An 18,793-nucleotide genomic window follows, 5' to 3' on the forward strand; every position below is an offset into this window, starting at 1 on the left:
CCAAACTGATCTTCTCCAAGTACATCCTCTATTTTCCTTTCAATTCTTCTTTTAAGTATCTTTGCTATTATCTTTGCTGTATGTGCAATAAGACTTATTGTGCGATGGTCGCTGCATTTTGTAGCTTTTGTCTTTTTCTTTAAGGCAATCATTGTAACTTCTGTAAAGTCCTTGGGCCACTCTCCACTTTCATATATGGTGTTCATTAGTTTTGTCAGTGTTTTCAGACCACCTTCTCCCAGTAACTTGAGCACATCTCCAGGTACATCATCATCTCCTGTAGCCTTTCCCTTCCTTATTTCCTTGATAATGCAGGTATATTTAACAAAACAAAGCAATGGCATTAATGCTTGTCTATGCCATAACAATTCCACTCTTAATAAATAGTATGTGATTCTGCAGTATAACATTTCTGCAGCTGGTTTTCTTTTCTGGGAAGAGAGATGTATCTGCAATAATTTTATAACAAGACCATTCAATAATTGACGATGAAAATGAAAGTACTTTGCAACTCCAAGCTGAAGAACATCTTTGCTATTTCATTATTATGTGTTTCTTGCAGGTTCAAGGATGGCCACCCTGTTCGTCCCACTCAGGCCATCAACTTTGTGAACCAGCCTGGTGGCATTATTGGCTTACACATTGATGCTGTGAGGCCAGAAGATGCTGGTAATTATGCTGTTACAGTAAACAACAAGCTGGGTGACCTGACAGGTGCAGCCAAAGTTACTGTTGAGGCTCGTGAAAAGAAACCTAGTTTCCAGGCAGGGTTGCAACCTAGCACAGTTGTTGAGGGCTTCCCTGCCAGGTTAGAGGTGAAAGTCATTGGACACCCCCCACCTACACTCAAGTGGTAAGTACTGAATATTGTCATGTGTAAGTGAGTACATGTGACAAAATGGCAGGTTCTAGTTCAGGTGATTAAATTTTTAGTTTATTAGCAGCTTGGTTACAGGCACTCTTTTAATTACACTCAAATTACAGCACTATCACTGATTTACGCACATTTCATAATCTGCTGTTACATGCACACTAGTCCTCTCTTGGTAATGGATCTCAATATAAACTAGTGCTTCAAATCACTCCAAATATCTCTGCACCACAGCACACACAGTCTTCTAAATCACACTTGACATCCTCAGAGGGTGACCTCCTGTAGTCTTCTGTAGTCCGTTTGCGTGCTTCTCTCATAAATGACTTTGTGAACTCACTCCAAGAACCTCTTCTTAGGAATTACAGTTTCTCCTATAAACTCTCCATTGGACTAGTGGAAAATGTACCTTGCTTCGCTATTGCGTAATTGCTATGTTTACAGAGGCATTGCTAGGCAACACTGTTGAGAGTTCTTTACTGCAGTGCTACATAGCAACCAGCACGGTATGGCTGGGCTTGGCTCAGCTCGGCATGGCATGGCATGGCATGGCACGGCATGGCACAGAAAAACACCACTTTCCTTGTTGTTGCATAATAACAGTGTTTACAGATTTCTGTGGCTTAATGTTTCCTGCATGACATAAATATGCCAAAATATCACAAGTAAATAATCAACTTTGCACTAGTGACTAACGCGCGTCTTTTCTAACTGGTGGAGATTTCATGTTTCAATATACGAACACAGTCTTGACAGCTCAGTTTTGTGCTTTGTGTGATGGGAGCTCGGGATAGGATCGTGGCCCATTTTGACTGGCTGTAACTTAAAAATACATCAGTCAGAATGGCAAGTATCAGCTGGAATTAGTACTTCCTGTTCTGCAGATACTACATTTGCATGACATCCTCTTCAGATCTTGAACATGCAACTGTGAAAGCTATGACATTCTTTATTTTTGGTCACATGATAACATTCTGATGTTTGAATGCTGTACTGCTAGAGACATAACTACTCGTACATTCAACGGTTTTTATGAATTCATACGGTAATCTGCATTTCTCTGTCTGAAGGACTCAAAATGGCAAGGACATTGAGCCAGATGGAAAGAGTGTGAAGATTGTGGAGCTGCCTGATGGCACGACAGCACTTGTGTTGGAGAAGGCAAAGCCTGAGGATGCTGGAGACTATGAAGTGACAGCAACAAATGAGAAGGGCTCAGTTTCATCCAGAGCTCGTTTAGATGTTTCAGGTTAGAAACAAATTTATTTTTTAGTTCTTCCTGCTATCTGTTTATTAAAGTGCTGTAAAATGTTATTTTAAGCACACAGAGTAATGAATCTTAGAACTTGTTTTGTGGCACTGAAAGTTCTTGCCCTTTCATCTAGCATCATGTTACTGGTGTAGAATTCTGTTGAATGTGGGATCAGGTTATAGTGTACAGTACATTTTCTTGGCTGATCGGGTTTTCTCACTCACTCGTTCAAGGAGCTGAGCCCTTCTTGAGAAGCCACCAATTGTGCAGCTACTCAAGAACTTCCCAGCATTTTATGGAACCTGAAGGTTCATTACCGTATTCACAAGATCCCTGATTGGTTTTTATTCTTGGTATTAAAAAAATTCTCTGCAGCCCACTTGTATTATTTCTAATGGGTGGAAGAACATGTATCCTGTTATATTACCAATTATCTGTAAACTTGCAGATAAGGGCCGTGGTGATGCTCCAGAAGAGAAGCCTGCATTTATCCATGGGCTACGTGATGCAACAACAGAGGAGGGAGATATCCTGCTGCTTGGAGCACCCTTTATTGGTAATCCTATTCCTGATGTCAAGTGGACGAAGGATGGAGAACCTGTTACGCCATCTGAGCGCATCATGCTCACTTGCGATGGAAAGAAGGTATTATAAAAGGCCTCTTCTTTCTCTCTGTGGATAATATACTTTATCTATTCTTCTCTGGTGTTATATAAAATATATTATTGGTCAAATGTGCGATTCTGTTGTCATTCATTTTACTTTATAACTTACTCTGCCTCACTGAAAGCATTTTAACTAAAACTACTCTTCTTGTGCCAGTTCCCTTCACACACTCATTAGAAATGGAGACCCATAATGCTAAATATGCAAGTTGTAATCAGAAGATTTTTAAAATTAATTTATTTCTTCATGCTTAATGCAGTTAATGACTATTCCATACTGTCTTCTTCAGAGTACTTTCCATGCAACCTGATACAGTGAGTCCTGTAGTGATGGCATCAGATCTCCTTTTGAGATCAGACTCAAGTTTTAGAATCAGAAAAATATTTGATGGGACTAGGTCTGTGGGGTACTGTGGACTGAGAATAACCACATGGTTTCTGCACAGAATTAACAGAAACAGAAAAATTGTCTTGGTGCATAAATCAGTCTGCACTGTGCTATATCTAGTGATTTTTATGCTATGTATCTTCCTGTAGACACTGTAGAACATATGTGTAGAAATATTGATTCATGGTTTGTCCTCATGAACCACAATCCTGATATACAGTTCATTGTCAGAAAATAACTCTCTAACTGTTCAATGACTTCAGAAGTAATTTGACTTTTCTCCTTCAGAAACCACCTGAATGTTTTTGTTGTTGTCACTGTTTCCTCCAAGAAAGCAAGTTCCAACATGTGCAGGGCCTGTAGCAGTTCTGCCTTCCTTGAAACAGAACTGGATACATTTAACTATTCTTTAAAATCTGTATTTATTTTAAAAAGCACTGATTTGAGATAGCATTACAAATGACCTCACTCCACAAGGTCACTTGTGAATTATACATTGTACAGTTTTGGAGGTAAATGATTCATGAGATTGTGTTGTGCCTCCATCTAGCAGAGGAACTCTGTAGTAAAAAGTGTAATCTTTCTTGAGAATGTGCTATCATGTAGTCCAGTAGAAGAATGTACTAGTTCTATCTTCAGGATTGAAGCAAGCAAATAGGAAGCAAAGTAACATCAGTAGTGTCATGTAGGGGACAGTCTGAAAATTTTTATCACGCCATGTGTTCCACGTCTTTTCACTGCAATGCAGGAAAGAAAGATAGATAGCTAATTCAACCATTTAAAGTGTGAAGAAATTAAAAGAACTTAGGAATTGGAGGAAAGAAATGAAAATTGATATTGAGATTGAAATTTGGAGCAGATTAAGTTCATTTGGGATATTTTATTTCACTATGACCTGTCTAAAAGGGTGAAGATTAAAATATGCAATATTATAACTTCACCTGTTGTTTTGTATAGATATGATTTCTCACTAAAAACAAGAACAGAGATTGAGGGTGTTTAAAGGCAAAGAAGTGATAAGATTATTTGAACCTAAGAAAGAGGAAATTATAGAATTACATTATTACGTACTTCACAACTTGTACTGTACTGTCCTCTTATTAGGAATGGTAAGTCGGGTGTGAATGAGAGACATGTAGCATGCTTTGTAAATGTGTAAAAACTGTACAGAATTTTAAGAAAACTTCAAACCAAGAATTCATTTTAGAGACCTAGGTGTGGAAGGGAGGATAATATTAATAAAACTACAATAGAGAAATATGTGTTAATATATGGTTGGATTCAACTGGCTCAGATTAATATTTGTTAGCGGGCTTTTTGGACTCTGTGCAATAGAAGCAAGGAATTCCTTGACCGCCTGAGCAACTAGGAAAGGCTCTGCTTCCTAGAATTAATACTAAATGTGTTTGTGCCTAAGGTGGGCCTGGAGGTTAAGCCTGCGAGGCTGAGTGATGCAGGCAGCTATGTGTGTCAACTGAAGAACCCCTTGGGTGAGGATGAGTCAACAGCAAAAGCTTCTGTGAGGAAAGTGTACCAGGCCCCCAACTTCACACAGAAGTTTACTGACCTGCAGCAGGTACATAGGTTTAAGGGTTTTCATATAAAAAAAAGCAGAAAACAGCATATCACAAGATAACAGCTTAAAACATGGCCTCAGATGAATACCAGAAGTTTCACCAATATAATTTTTAGTAGATTTTAGGAAAATTTAAATTAGGTGTTATTTATGCTCTCACAAATTGCGAACTATTCTGACCAAACATAGATAAGGTAAGCATGAAATGAGGGATATTGCATTATGAGAAGTTTTGTGATATGTGCTGATCACTTAGTATTGTCAGTGTAGTCAGTCAATGGGCTCTCCATGAGTTCTATGCGTGGCTTTGGTAGGGAAGACAACTCATAGTCATTGAGTGGATGTTTCTGGAAGAGTGGTTGCTTAGAGTCCCAGTTAAGGAGGTGGGAAGAAAGTAATAAAACAAGTCTTGCAATCCTAGGGAAGGAGTATGTGATGCCATGAACTGGTTAGCCCCACTTTTTTTAAGACTATTAATTTGCCTATTAAGCTATCTGTGTTTTGTAAATTGAATGTGTATCTGCCTTATGCTTAACCAAATACAAATGAAAACATATCTCTTGGACCTTTGGTAGAGGTTTGAGTGTACCTCTATTGAGACAACCAATGGAGTAAAATCATTTTGTTTCCTGTTTAACTGGATGGAAATAGAAACAAGTTCCAAAACACGGTGGTTTTGACAAACTTGCAGAATGAACAAAATCCAAAATAATAGTTTTAAATGATGTGGTGTGCCATTGGAAGCCTTAAACTTAATTTAGTTTGGACTAGCTTAGGTTTGTATTGGGATCTGTTGGATACTTAGATATAGTTGTCAGAAAGACACTTGGTTGGTTAGCCATTGTTTGCAATCACCTGTCGCTGTTATTTACTGTGTTATTGTTCCTATTGTGTGAATGGGACTCTGGAATTTCTTTATTGTTTTTTGAATGGTTCAAGCTCATTTGTTGCTTATTAAACCTTTCTGTGCTGATTGTTTCTTTCATAGTCACACCTGCAGGACTTTAAACACAGTGTGTGGTTTTTGTTGGAATGGTGGTGAAAAGTTATTAGTGTAGATGAGTGGAAATTATTGTTAAATATGTTGACATTACTAAAAATGTTCCCCAATAATCTCACACAAAAACGGGGTCCACTTTATGTGACAGATATTCTGTTATTTGACAGACTTTCAGGTGCAAGTAAATAACATAATCTTGACATTCTTGAGCTTATAGGCTTCTGTTTGATACATCTAAAAACCAGAATTTTCCTGTTAGCACTATAGCAAACCATTCATATAATATCAGTGTAAATGAGATTGAAGAATTGGTCTTTGATGATACTGATTCTGAAGCACACTTTATCTCAAACAAATCTGATGAGGAATCTATATATGAACTTTTGGAAGTTGATGGTAATAATGTTTCAACAGATCAAGAGTAATGTATTGGATTTGTTTCATTCTGCTCCGTCACACTAACAGTATTATAAGAAGATAAAATTGTTCCATCCAGTGTGACTGGTGAAGATTTTTCTTATTTCAACTCTTCATGAAGAATAATAATCATGGTTTATATTCAATTCTTCATGAAGAATTGAAATAAGAAAAATTTTCACCAGTCACACTGGATAGAACTGTTTTATCTTTTTATGACAAGAGTAATGTAATAGAAGAAGTGCTTCTGAGGTTACAGTACCTGAAACAAACAAGCTTAGTGATCTCTTAAGAAAAGCACTGCCATGTTGCCAGTTTGAAGTTTGATTTTAGTCATACTTTGTTTTTACTTTGATAGTGTTCATAAGTGTATGATCCAAATGTCAGTTATTTTTCATTCTTTATTAATTTCAGTGGTTGAATAAAGCTCTATTATATGATCACATTTCCCTCATACTCCCTCATTAATTTAATCACATTCATGCTGCTACATGATTTGTTAGTTCATATGAGTATTGTTATTACTGTACTAGATTAAAAGATTTTATGATCTGCAGTAATAATTGGGCCATCTTCATAATTTCAGTAATTGGTTGTGCTGAGGCAGGCACTGAAGTCTTATCAGCAATCTATACCAAATTCTTGCATTATATGATGTACTGTGAGAAGCAAGCACAGTGACTGTTGTATAAAAGTATGTTATGTTATGTTCCCAATTAATGAAAATCATTTTTTTGGTACATTGTTGAACTTAGAGTGACCTAAACAAGTTAACATTTTTTTTCTAATTCAGCTCCCAACGTTTGATGCCAAGTTCCCGGCTCGTGTGACTGGCATCCCACAACCAGATGTTACATGGTACTTTAATGACCAACTCATAGTACCTGGTACTGGTGCAGAGTCTGATAAGTACCGGGTGAAGCGAGATGGTGATGCCGTCTGCCTGTATGTGAGGGACTGCAAACCATCAGATGCTGGGTGCTATAAGTGCAGGGCCTCCAACTGTGATGGAGAAGCCTCTTGTGAGGCTAGCCTCGAGGTTGTGGATAAGATGTGAGTATGCAGATTTTTTTCTTTGGTGCTACGGTCCGAATTTGGGCCTTGGCCTACCTCCATGAAAGTCTCTGTTTCACTTTGGTTTACTAGATCTTAGACATTTGGTAGGACTGCTTGGATGGGTGGTCAGCTTGTCATAAGCTGTCATAAGCTGTACACAAACACAGAAAAACTCGCGCGTGCGCACACACACACACACACACACGCAAACACTCAAACACTAAACATCCATGCCCTGAATGGGATTTGAACCCATGATCCCAGCTTCCAAGTGAGCAAAGACAGTGCATGCCTTAAACCTCTCAGTTACTGTGACCAGTGAGTACACAGATTGTTTTGTGTAATTATAATGTTTATGAGAAGAAAGTTAGAGAAGTTGAAAATTATTTTTATTTTATGATGGGAATTGTGAGAGGTAGCAAGTCCCATTTTTCCTTGCAACAGAGTGGGGGGAAAAATAGTCCAAACAACTGTAATAATTGTATAAAAAACTTTTTTTTATATAATGTAATGGTCATCTGATATACCTATTTTGCTATGTGGACAACACCTTTGTCATCTGGTTACATGGACCCAACAAGCTGAAGGACTTCCTGACCCACCTGAACAGTATCCAACAGTGCATTCAGTTCACCATGGAGACCAAAACTCAGGGCCACCTCCCCTTCCTTGACATAGATATTTACAGGAGACCCGATGGTTCTCTGGGCCATAAAGTGTACGATAAACCTACCCATACCAACCTCTACCTTAACGCTGGGTCCCACCATTACCCATCCAACAAGCAAGCTGTACTGTCCACACTGGTGCACAGGGCTAGAGCTCTATACAATCAAGACAGCCTACATGCAGAGTTAGTGTTCCTGAGGGGCGTTTTCAGGCAGAATGGTTACAACGACCGGCAGATCCAAAGAGTCCTCAACTGTCATCCGAACGTCGGTCAGCCCGATGATAATCCAGACTCAGTCGCCGTCCTGCTATATGTTGGGACCAAATCAGCAGAGTGCTGTTCTGGCACATCAGATCAGTGGGCCTGCCTCCCAAGAAAGTATCTAGTTTCATCTGGCTGGACAAAGATGACCTGGGACTAAGGACACTGGGTGTATACAGAATCGCCTGTGAGTGTCGCAAGGTCTACAGTGGGCAGACAGGCCATGCCATAGATGCAAGGTTGAAGTAGCATCAACGGCACATCCATCTTGAACATGCAGACAAGTCAGCCGTGGCTGAACACAGCATCAACTTGGAACACTGCATTCAATGTTATAATGCCTCTGTCCTCACCACTAAGACCCAATATGTGGATCACTTCATTAGGGAGGCCACTGAGATTGGGCTCCATCCCAACAGTATGAACAGAGAGGTGTGTTTTTATCTCAGCAATCCATGGAAGCCTCTCATCTGCTCCCTCAAGTAACCTCCAGAACATGATGTCAGATCTACAAGGCTACGCAGGTCAGTCCATGCTTGGCAGTTTAGTCCCGAGGCTGTTGGGTCAACGCTCACTTGGTAGCCCTTACATTTTTATGTTTCATTGTGGATAGTAGTTCTGGTATCTGGGTTGATGCTGAAAACTAACATCCTTTAGTTATCCTCAGTAAGATTTTAGAGATACAGGAATCTGAAGATCTGTTATCCATACTTATGTTCCACCATTTATGTTATTTATAGTTTCTGAGTTTTCCCTGAACATATCTTCCATTTGAAAATTATTGCCTCTGAAGAAATTCATTGTCTTGTAGTGAGAAGAAACAGAAGATAGAACCTCCAGAGTTCCTGAAGAAGATAGGCGACTGTGAGGTGTATCAGGGCATGACAGCCAAATTCACAGCCTGTGCATCTGGTTACCCTGAACCAGAATTTGAATGGTTCCATGATGGACAAAAGATTTACCCCAGTGATCGGATCCGTATGGAACGTGAAGGATCAGGTCTTCTCAGGCTGTCCATTGAAGGTGTGGATCCATCAGATGTGGGCAAATACAAGTTGCGGATTTTCAATCCTCATGGCGAGACCAGCTGTGAGGCAGATCTCAGTTATGACTGTAAGTATATTTAACAGCTGGAAAAAGGTGGCAAAGCACCGAAAGTAACAAGTATAATAACAGTTCTATTTTGTTGTCTTCCGGGTTATGGTGTTATATAGCCTGTTAGGTGTAGCCACCGTTTCAGAGAAACATGTTGCTTCCATTTTCAAGGTACAAGTGAGTGATGTTTGGAAGGTGGCTGGTTGTATAGGATAAGTAGGACACCTCTGATTCTGAATACCTTGAAGGTTCATAACACATTGTGTTTGTAATTTTTAACTTATAACAAAATATCACACAATATTTGTAAATGCATTTATGATGTATCTATTAAACAAGTTTCGCTTTCCTAGATGCAGTGGTTCAAGCAGAGAAAATTTAGTAAGATGTTTTATATCACTGTGCTGTCTTTTATATTTACATACACACATGAACAGAAAAAATGCCATGCTATGAAGAGAGTGTGTCTCGCAAAGCGGTATCATCACACAAAGTATTAGGGCTGTAAATTAGATATTGCTCCCACCTCTTAAATTTCTGTGGCTGTCATGATAGTTTTATGGGTGACAAATGCACATGGTCTTTGTGATGCCTTTCCTAAACAGTACAAAAAATATCTTCAACATGTATTGTGCATATTGTTCATTAGTGATTCCACAAAATAGTTGCAGTGTGGTTGGCACCAGTTCTCTCCTGCCCTTTAGGTCTGATGATACTAACCTGATAAATTAAAAGATCCAGGTCAAGATTTAACTATTCTGCCATAAATATCACATAAAGTTTCAAGCGAGTTGTTCTTTTTTCAGATCTTTAATCAAAAATAACAGAAATTATGCGAACCTCTTTATCTTTCAAGAATAAAGGTGAATAAAATGCATATACTACTCTTGCTACGAGAAGCAAAATGTCGCTGATTAATGAACCAGTTGAACAAGTTAATCCATTTAAATACCCTTTGTATGGTATAAATCTTAACCATAAAGGAATTCAGTGTGAGATTTAGTACTTTACAGTATAAATTTTAACCAGGTTAGCTCAGTCGGTATAACCACTGCCTACAGGCTGGGCGACTGAGGGGTTGGAGTTCAAATCCTGGTAGGATCAAGAATTTTATTTTCCCCTTGTCATCCAGACTGTCTCTGGGGCCCATCCAGCATCCTATATAATTGGTATCAGGGGCTCTTTCCCCAGGGGTAGAGCAGCCAGGGTGTGAAGCTGACAACTCAACTCCAGCTAGTGTTGAGGTGAAGACAATGTGGATGTATACATCCAGTCCCCCATACACCTTCATGGTATAGTGTTAAATTAGTTATGCACAGAGACAAGATCTAAATATATCTTATGGCTATGACCATCAATGCAAGAATAAAGTAGGATATCTTAAGGTGAAGACAAAACCATCTGTTTTGTCTTCACCTGGAAATATCCCATTTTACTGTTGTTATTGTTCTTGTTCTTTTATTTCAAATTCAGGCAGATGCAGATGCAGGTTGGGAAGTAGATTCACAAACCATTGGATATAGTAAAAGCAAACGTTCCAATTAATCACTGGAGCAAGTCTAGGTAACATAACATGAAAATATACATAACACAGACATAACATGAATAACATGATTACAAAAAACTGATTGCAAATGAAAAACATGTTAACCATTTATACAATAAAATTCCTCCAGTTTGTAAAAACAGAGCAACGCCAGATATCTTCTTAAGGAACTCTTAAAAATTTTAGGCATCTGTGCAAGCTCTTGTAATTCAAGTGGTAATTTATTAAAAATTTTAATACCAGTGTAGTAAACACCATTTTGATACAATGGTAGAGAGGAAGTAGGAAAATATAAATTTTCACAATGACTAGTCTTTACATTATGCCTATCTATCATAATTATTAATAAAAAAATCCCTATTCTTTGTGTTTATGATTATGGTGATACTGAGTGTAATGATTATGATTATGATGATAGTGACTGTAATGATGATGACAGCAACAGTGATGATGCTGATGATGGTATAATCCTTGGTGCAGTTGACTGGTAACTGCTCTAAGCAATAATTTCAGACAATATATTTTTTTTGGGAATTATGGGGTCTGGGTTCTATAATGGCAATCAATTTTCATTCGGATTCTAATGAATAATGGGTAGCCTCCAATTTAATGACCTTCACACTGAATGACTGTTCACCCATAAACCAGATTTATGGGGAGATACACAGTACACCCACACAGACACAGTGAGCCTGTAAGCCTTTGTTTTGTTATAGAGTGGGGAAAGTAACATAGAACATTTCTCTGTGGCCTGTTTGTAAAGAAAGTCATTCATGTGGGGTATTTCAGCTCTTGACAGTAAACCGAAGCGGCCTGTGGGAGACTTGTACACAGACTTTGACAAGTTCCGCAAGACCGGGGCTCCACTACCTCTAGCAGATCGTCCAATCATCAGCCGTATGACTGATCGTCGTCTCACTTTGTCATGGAAGCCTTCAATTCCCATTGGACCAAGAGTGCCTGTAACATACAGAGTGGAGATGTCAGAACAGCCTGATGGTGATTGGTTCACTGCCCGTACAGGTAAAAATTACAGTAAAATATATTCATCTGTTGTAGTGGATGCATTTAGTCACAAAAAGACAACTGCAAAAATTAGAATTAAAGACTAATTGGTTGGGATAGAACAGTGTTACAGTTCTCTCATGAAGGGATGGTGCTCTAAGGCTCTCCTCCACTTGCATCACAGAAGGAAAGAGAATTCTTCATTTACAGTGAGATTATCGATTAAACACCAGATGGACATTGCCCAACAATTATTGTAAACATTGTGCAAACAGGCCCATTATCAGACATTTGGTGATGCCTTAAAAATGAATGAATTATTCAATTCTTAAAATTTAAGCAGAGTCATTGTTTGAGGAACAAATGTAGCCATAATTTACAGCAAGTGAAAATGTCAGAAGTTGGTGGTATCCTGAAATTTCAGAGTTTTATTTTGTGTTGATCCAGTGGTTTTGGAACTTTATATAGGCGTTTTTCTTTCTTCAAGTAATACAAATTGTCACTCTGTGCCGTGTTTCTGACCACATCTGATCATTATTCAGGACTTATATATCTTATATATCTGTGAGATTTATTGCTTGTACTTGGTCCTTACTATTGACATATTGATATTGATTCTACTTAAATTCTTTGTGGAATGTTGTCCACAATTCCCTCTCCTTTTGCTTAGAATCCATTGTGTTTTAACATCACAATTGTAATCTGATCCCAGATTTTGTTTTTGAGGAATATGTGATTTATTTTTGTAAATAGAATAGAATTATCATCATTATTTAAGAAACAAAAGCAAAAAATGAGGACTTTCATAATCTGAAATTATAGTAATACACATAAAGCTTATGAAATATGTTTGAAATTACGTATGTTATATATACAGCACTTGAGTTTTTCTCATCTTTCTTTATGATTAATGCTTTGAACGAGCCCTCCAAAATATTCTGCCTTCAGCCTTGTGCTCAAGTGATGTGAAACAAATGCTTACAAGGTTATCTACAATATCATGCATTCAGAGCATGTTAGATAACTGTCAGTCCTCACTCTGTCATTTGCTACAGTTTGCAGCCAGTGTCTGAAAGCTTCAATCAGTCATAATAAAATAATGAAGTCAGTTTGAAAGTAATACTGTTCAGTGAAAGTAACTGAAAATAATGCAGTCAGAACACTGATTTCTGGACAAAAATTGTCTAATCATAATTCACTGAATTATTGTGGTAGTGTCTGCTATTGTGTATTTAGTCTTTCCTATTCAGATCAGCTGTGTTATTACCAGGGGAACACCCACACTTCTGTGTTGACATATTAGATGATTTTGTATTCTCTTTATTTAACTAAATTTGTATCAACACTTGGCAGTGTATATTACTGAAAGCATTCTGTATGGGTTATATGAATCATACACAGAATTTTAAGTGTGACTGGTAGATTTAATGTCTTCTCTGTGCTTAATTTTTCATCTTTCTTTTGGATTCATAGTTTTTCCACACCCAAAATATCTTGGGCACGTTTGTATATGGCAACAAATTTTTCATGGTGCTTGTTTTATGTGTCTTAGTTTACATAGTTTGAGTATCAGTGTACATTCATGAATTTATCTGTTCCTTGTTTCACTACTCGTGCAACTCTTTTTGCACTCTTCATTTTTTCAGGACTAAACTTGAGGATTATCATAAACTTTTAATGACTGTCTTAGCCCTTTCAATATTTTTATTTGGGCTTGTATTGGATTTTTGCCTCAAAACACTTGATCTGTGTATAGCTTAATGAATAAATAGTGTCCTGCATGAGTCATGTACTGGTAACAACACTCAAGGGCTAACATCTGAATTTTGTTATAACACAAAATCTGTCTTTGGTTCTTAAAATAAAATAAATCTTGTACTCAATTTACTGTGCTCTGTCTGTAGTGTTTTTGACACAATAATCCCTAACGTTTTCTAGTCCATATAGCCCATACAGAATCCCTTCCGTTCCCATCAACACTATAGTCTTAACTATATATTATAGGCTGGCATTTTTCTTTTTTTCATTTTTATTATCATTCAATCATTGAGATATCTACAAGCTCTTATAGGGTATAATTTTTAGATTGTGGTCTCCTGGACTATGATAACATAAAGACCTGCTGGCACTTACCAGCAGTGGAACATGCTGCCTCCATCTTCACTGTTACTCTGAAGAGGGTAGCAGTGAATTCCTCCAGAGACCACAATCTAAATTTTCACTTCTGAAGACCTAAAATCTCTTTTGAAGTAGTGCCCACACACATACAACAGAACTCATAATAGGAAGAGTATGGCATGTTTATGCATACTGAAGTTAATATAAAATTATTGTATATTGAAAATGCTGAAGCAGCAAGCTGTTTAAATCATATCTGATAATAGCCATAAATTAATATTTAATATCAGATACATTAAAATTGCTACTGATAGAGTCACAATACTGACACTGCTCTAGAAGTTCCTCTTAATTTATTGACTAAATGGTGACTGTCATTGTTTTGACCAGTTTCATAATTGCTATTGAAATTCCTTGTATGGCATCCACTAAGCAGAGAAACAGAAGAGAAATATGGATATAGATGTATGAATTTTCTTTCTGATATGCACTTTATATTACTGAACTGACTGTCAGTGGCTGGTTGAGTGCACAGAGCAAACAGAGAAAGCTCAGTATTTCAGGTTGCTTCGGTGTTTTTGGAGGCTTATGTGTTATTGCCTAATTATCATTAGGGCAATAAAAATGAGCACATTTTATAATCCAGATTTTATCTTACAAAACTGTTGATATAAGATTGTTTATGATTGGGACATGGTTTAATTGTTTGCATGAGCTCAGTTGACTCGGAAACATTTGGTTAATTTTATTTGTAATCATAAAAATAATATACTATTCTTAACTTTCAAATTAATTTTATATTTCTTTCATGCTACTTATTTAACATATTTGTCATATATTGTACTCGGAAGCTTTTTAACACTGTAATAGGGGGTATGTAGTGTTTTGCTATGAAGTATAAATAAATTAAATAATATCAGACTGCAGTGATGGATTTTTTATTTGTTACTTAATTGATATAGAAGCAATAAATGTGTTTATCCAAGAAGCTGTTCCTTTGAAATGCCGATGTGGGTCACTACTTATACTTCTAAAATCTGTCTGGTTACAGATGAAAATTATTTTTACTCTGTTTTACATTGTATTTGAACAGTTCTTATTTATTATGATCATTTTGAGGTATAACAGCAATTTTTGAGACAATATTTGTGTTTGTTATTCATTAATCTGTAAACGGTGAAGAAATTATAGTTTTCATAGTCTTACATAGCAATGCAGGATTCAAATTCTCCATCAGAGCAGAACAATTTACAGGTAGGTGAGTACTGCATTGTGTTTGACTGGTATCATAAACCCCTTTGGCTCACATTCGGATGCTAACTCATGAAAACTGCAGATGCTGGATGTACATACACAAAGCTGATTTCCAAAATAACTTTCCTGAATTAATTTTTGAATTTAATATACAAATTAAACCACTACTGAACTCCACATGAATGTTCATGTCTGGCATGCTTACCCTGTTTTCATTTCATTTTTATTTGGCATTCATAACTGCTACAACAGTAACACTTGAACAAGTCACATCATTAAATGCATCATTCTTGAAATTCTTTTGCCCAAATGCCTAAAGGATTAGAATTTTGTCAACAATATATAATCACGCTTGACATGGTTAAGAATGACTGCTTGGAGAAACCTATAAATATTCAAAGATTCTAGCAACCCTCAGAGGAATGTCAGAATTCAAAATCACCCATTTGAAGTGGATGACTGAATAATAAGTAATATTTCGGATGCATTGTAAGAAGGATCCCTGTTAATGTGAATTAAAATATAATTAAGGGTATTGTGACATTACCAGAGGGTGCATTCCCTTTTGGCCAGCTAGAAATACATGTTGTGGGAAATGAATTTCCCATTTTCACCTCAAAGTTTGAATGTCTGGTATTTGTGTCTAATGAATGAGAAAAATTTGTTCCATGTGATAGTTTAATGAAATTAAAGGAATCATAATTTATATCTCTGTGCAGAGTAATGTGGGTACTTTTCATTAGCTTTGTCAACAGTGGGCAACATCGTAACATCAGTAATGATGAAAATTTGCAATGGGTACTTTTGCAAAATAAGTTTTTCTAAATTAGAGTTCACCATCCAACTTTCAGTGTAATATCATTTCTTGTTTTGAAATTTGTATAAATGTTATAGCTGTGTAGTCAATTTGTAAGAATTATAATCCAGTTACATAAAAATGTGTAAATCACTTTGGGTTTGTATTGAGTGATTAATTTTATCAGCACAGCAAACAAAAAGTTATGGTAGAATGCAGTTACATTCCATTACTCCTAATTATATAATTGAAATTAAAAGAAAATGGGTCAGAGATCTCGCCAGATTATAGGCTGTTGGGGAACAGACATTGTTTGCACAAAATGGAATGTTAAGACAAGTGGAGAAACTCTTTACTTATAAATTTGTGTGTGTAATGTTTCCTATTCTGGCATGAGCTGTGTTTTTCTCTTATTATAATTGCTATGGGTATTTTGTTTTAAGTCAAAGTAGTGTCTGTATGATTACTTGCTGCAACCTGTTATGTCTGAAACTAAAGTTCCCTGCTTTTGCCACTGAAGCACTAACATTGTACTTAATGAGCAAGGTGTATGACAGTTGGCAAACAGCAAATGGCAGCAGTGAACATTAAAGGGAGTTGGTTGAAACAAGCGATATAATAGCACAATTTTGGCAACTGTATATTGCTTGTTATGAAGGCCCATAGGGTTGTGTGATGTTGAGGCTCCCACATTTTCTCTAGACAGTCGGCTCACAGATGGCAGTAAGGTGCGCTGGCCGCCCTTTACCCCCAGGAAAACTCCTGGTACTCATTTTTGTTAGAGGCTGAGTCAACCCCAGGGCTATAGTGCAGCTGGAAGGATTACGTAAATTAAAAAAAAAAATCCACCACATCGGGACTTAAACCCCACAACCTCCAGCTTGTAGCATAGTGCCTCAAACAACTATGCTACCGCTTGCCCCTACAATGTAAATAAAAATGCTAATTTATAACCTTTTGTAAAATAGGCTTTGTTAAGTCTCCAGTATATAATTTTAAAAAGCCAGTCTCATGTTTAGATGTTGATACTTCACGGGCAGTTGGGCATACCTACATAGCCTTCACATAAGGTGCTCTTTTTCTGTAACTGGAGTGCAGAGTAAATTATGAACACAAATGAAATCCTAATGCTTGTTATGCCAACTGCTTTATGTTAATTACTACAGATGAATCTCGTGTTGTTCTAAGGCTCTAACAGCAGTGTGACTCTTTGCATTGACTTCTCTGCAGTTAATCATTTTTTGTTTTTATCGTTTCAATGGAGACCCATTGCCATTGTTTTGTTTTATGTTGTGCTGATAATATAGTTTACGTTGTTGCTGCAACACTAATATACAAGTGATCAAAAATATTTTAATTTAGTACTAAAGACTATATTACACATTAGGATACAGTTTTGTATTAAAAACTCTTGTGAAATAACAGTACAACAACTTTCAGACATGCTCATGAACAGATCTGTGTGTATATATATATAGATTATTTCATTCTCTAAATGGATAATTCCACTTTTTCATATTTTTATGTGTAAATTGTAAAAAGTTCCTAGTATACTTCTGTTTTTGTAGAAGACAATATAGGCCAAGTTGCTTCACCATCCAAAAGTTTATAACAGCAAAGGTGGTGTCAAGTCATAGTAAAACATTCAATAACTAGAAACGAAGTTTAGTAACTAATACAGTGAAACATGTTAATTTTGGACTAAAAAAGGCAGAGAATATATGCCATTTGTCACAGTTTTCCTTTTCATAAAGGTTCTTGCAAAACTACAAATATATGGACACACACGTTACATGTGTAGCATATATCATAATTTATTACAGCAGTCAAAAGAATACACTCATAAATTTTTATTGTAAAATTATCATTGTATATTAGGCTGCAACAAATGCCCCCCCCCTCCCACCCCATTTACTTTTCTCTTTAACTCTGACAGTTTACCACATTCTTGCCTTCAAAACAAGATGTTTTCTTTGGAGGAGTTAATGAAAAACAAGCCAGTACCATTAGCAGTGTCCTTGGGTTCATATCTTGATGTAAAAGAAATACAATTTTGCTACGCAGTTTGTTTGTCCACATCTCCAGCTTCTCTGCAGTCTATTTGAACAGAAATGTATGTCTATTTTTGAAAAATTTTTAAGCTTCTAAGGTCACTCTTCTCCAATTTTGGCAACTTTCTTTGCTTGCCCTTCATGTATTGTTTCCCAAATTTGAACTTCTTGGTCCTGTATTTATAAACTATTCACACAGAATTTCGTCAGTGTCATCATTTCCAGTTATTCACAGTTCTAATTCCACAGAGCATTTACACTAAGCCATTCTGTTCTTATATACACTTTTTTCTCCCCTTCATAGGGTAACTGACTGGTCCCTCTGTTTCAAAACAATTTGTTATTTTCTACAAGGCCTAAGATGAGAATGTATTTAATGAATTCAGTCAAAAGACATGTGCAGTGTTTTCTAACACGTGAAACTAAAACAGTTTCAATTTTCAGTTTTTTCAGGTAGATTCCAAAAAGTATAGTGCATAATGAAAGTATGTGACTGTTTTTGGTAATTTATATTTTCATATTACCTTTTATATTATTAATTTTTCTTTCTATGGCCATATTAAGCAGTTTCCACTTATTGGATGAAATGTTACACTAGACTTTTCTCTTTTATTTTGGGGTTAGAGAACTTTCTGGTTGACAGATTTCCCTTTCATACCTATACTGTTTTAGGCAAGTAAAATATAATCTTGACAGTTATTTATGACATATTATTGCGTGAACAAATAATTTCTTTCATTCCATCCCAAACATATAAGTGGAATTTGAGTCC

General features: G+C 36.7%; 1 protein-coding gene across 8 annotated transcripts in view; it reads left to right on the plus strand.

The window, feature by feature from the left end:
• The window catches only part of LOC111869356 (obscurin), a 228,833-nt gene that overhangs the window by 170,220 nt on the left and 39,820 nt on the right, over nucleotides 1–18,793 (plus strand). For all 8 annotated transcript variants that reach the window (XR_004513565.1, XR_004513564.1, XM_033753466.1 and 5 more), the window contains 7 exons: nucleotides 563–853; nucleotides 1,942–2,120; nucleotides 2,572–2,768; nucleotides 4,594–4,752; nucleotides 6,963–7,222; nucleotides 8,968–9,269; nucleotides 11,587–11,820. Coding sequence is in view for 6 of the 8 variants with exons in the window: in XM_033753466.1 (XP_033609357.1) it covers nucleotides 563–853; nucleotides 1,942–2,120; nucleotides 2,572–2,768; nucleotides 4,594–4,752; nucleotides 6,963–7,222; nucleotides 8,968–9,269; nucleotides 11,587–11,820 (1,622 nt within the window). In the remaining 2 variants the exon portion in view is untranslated. The remainder of the gene's footprint in view (nucleotides 1–562; nucleotides 854–1,941; nucleotides 2,121–2,571; nucleotides 2,769–4,593; nucleotides 4,753–6,962; nucleotides 7,223–8,967; nucleotides 9,270–11,586; nucleotides 11,821–18,793) is intronic.

Source organism: Cryptotermes secundus, unplaced genomic scaffold, assembly GCF_002891405.2.
Source record: "Cryptotermes secundus unplaced genomic scaffold, Csec_1.0 scaffold630, whole genome shotgun sequence".
Classification (NCBI taxonomy): Eukaryota; Metazoa; Arthropoda; class Insecta; order Blattodea; family Kalotermitidae; genus Cryptotermes; species Cryptotermes secundus.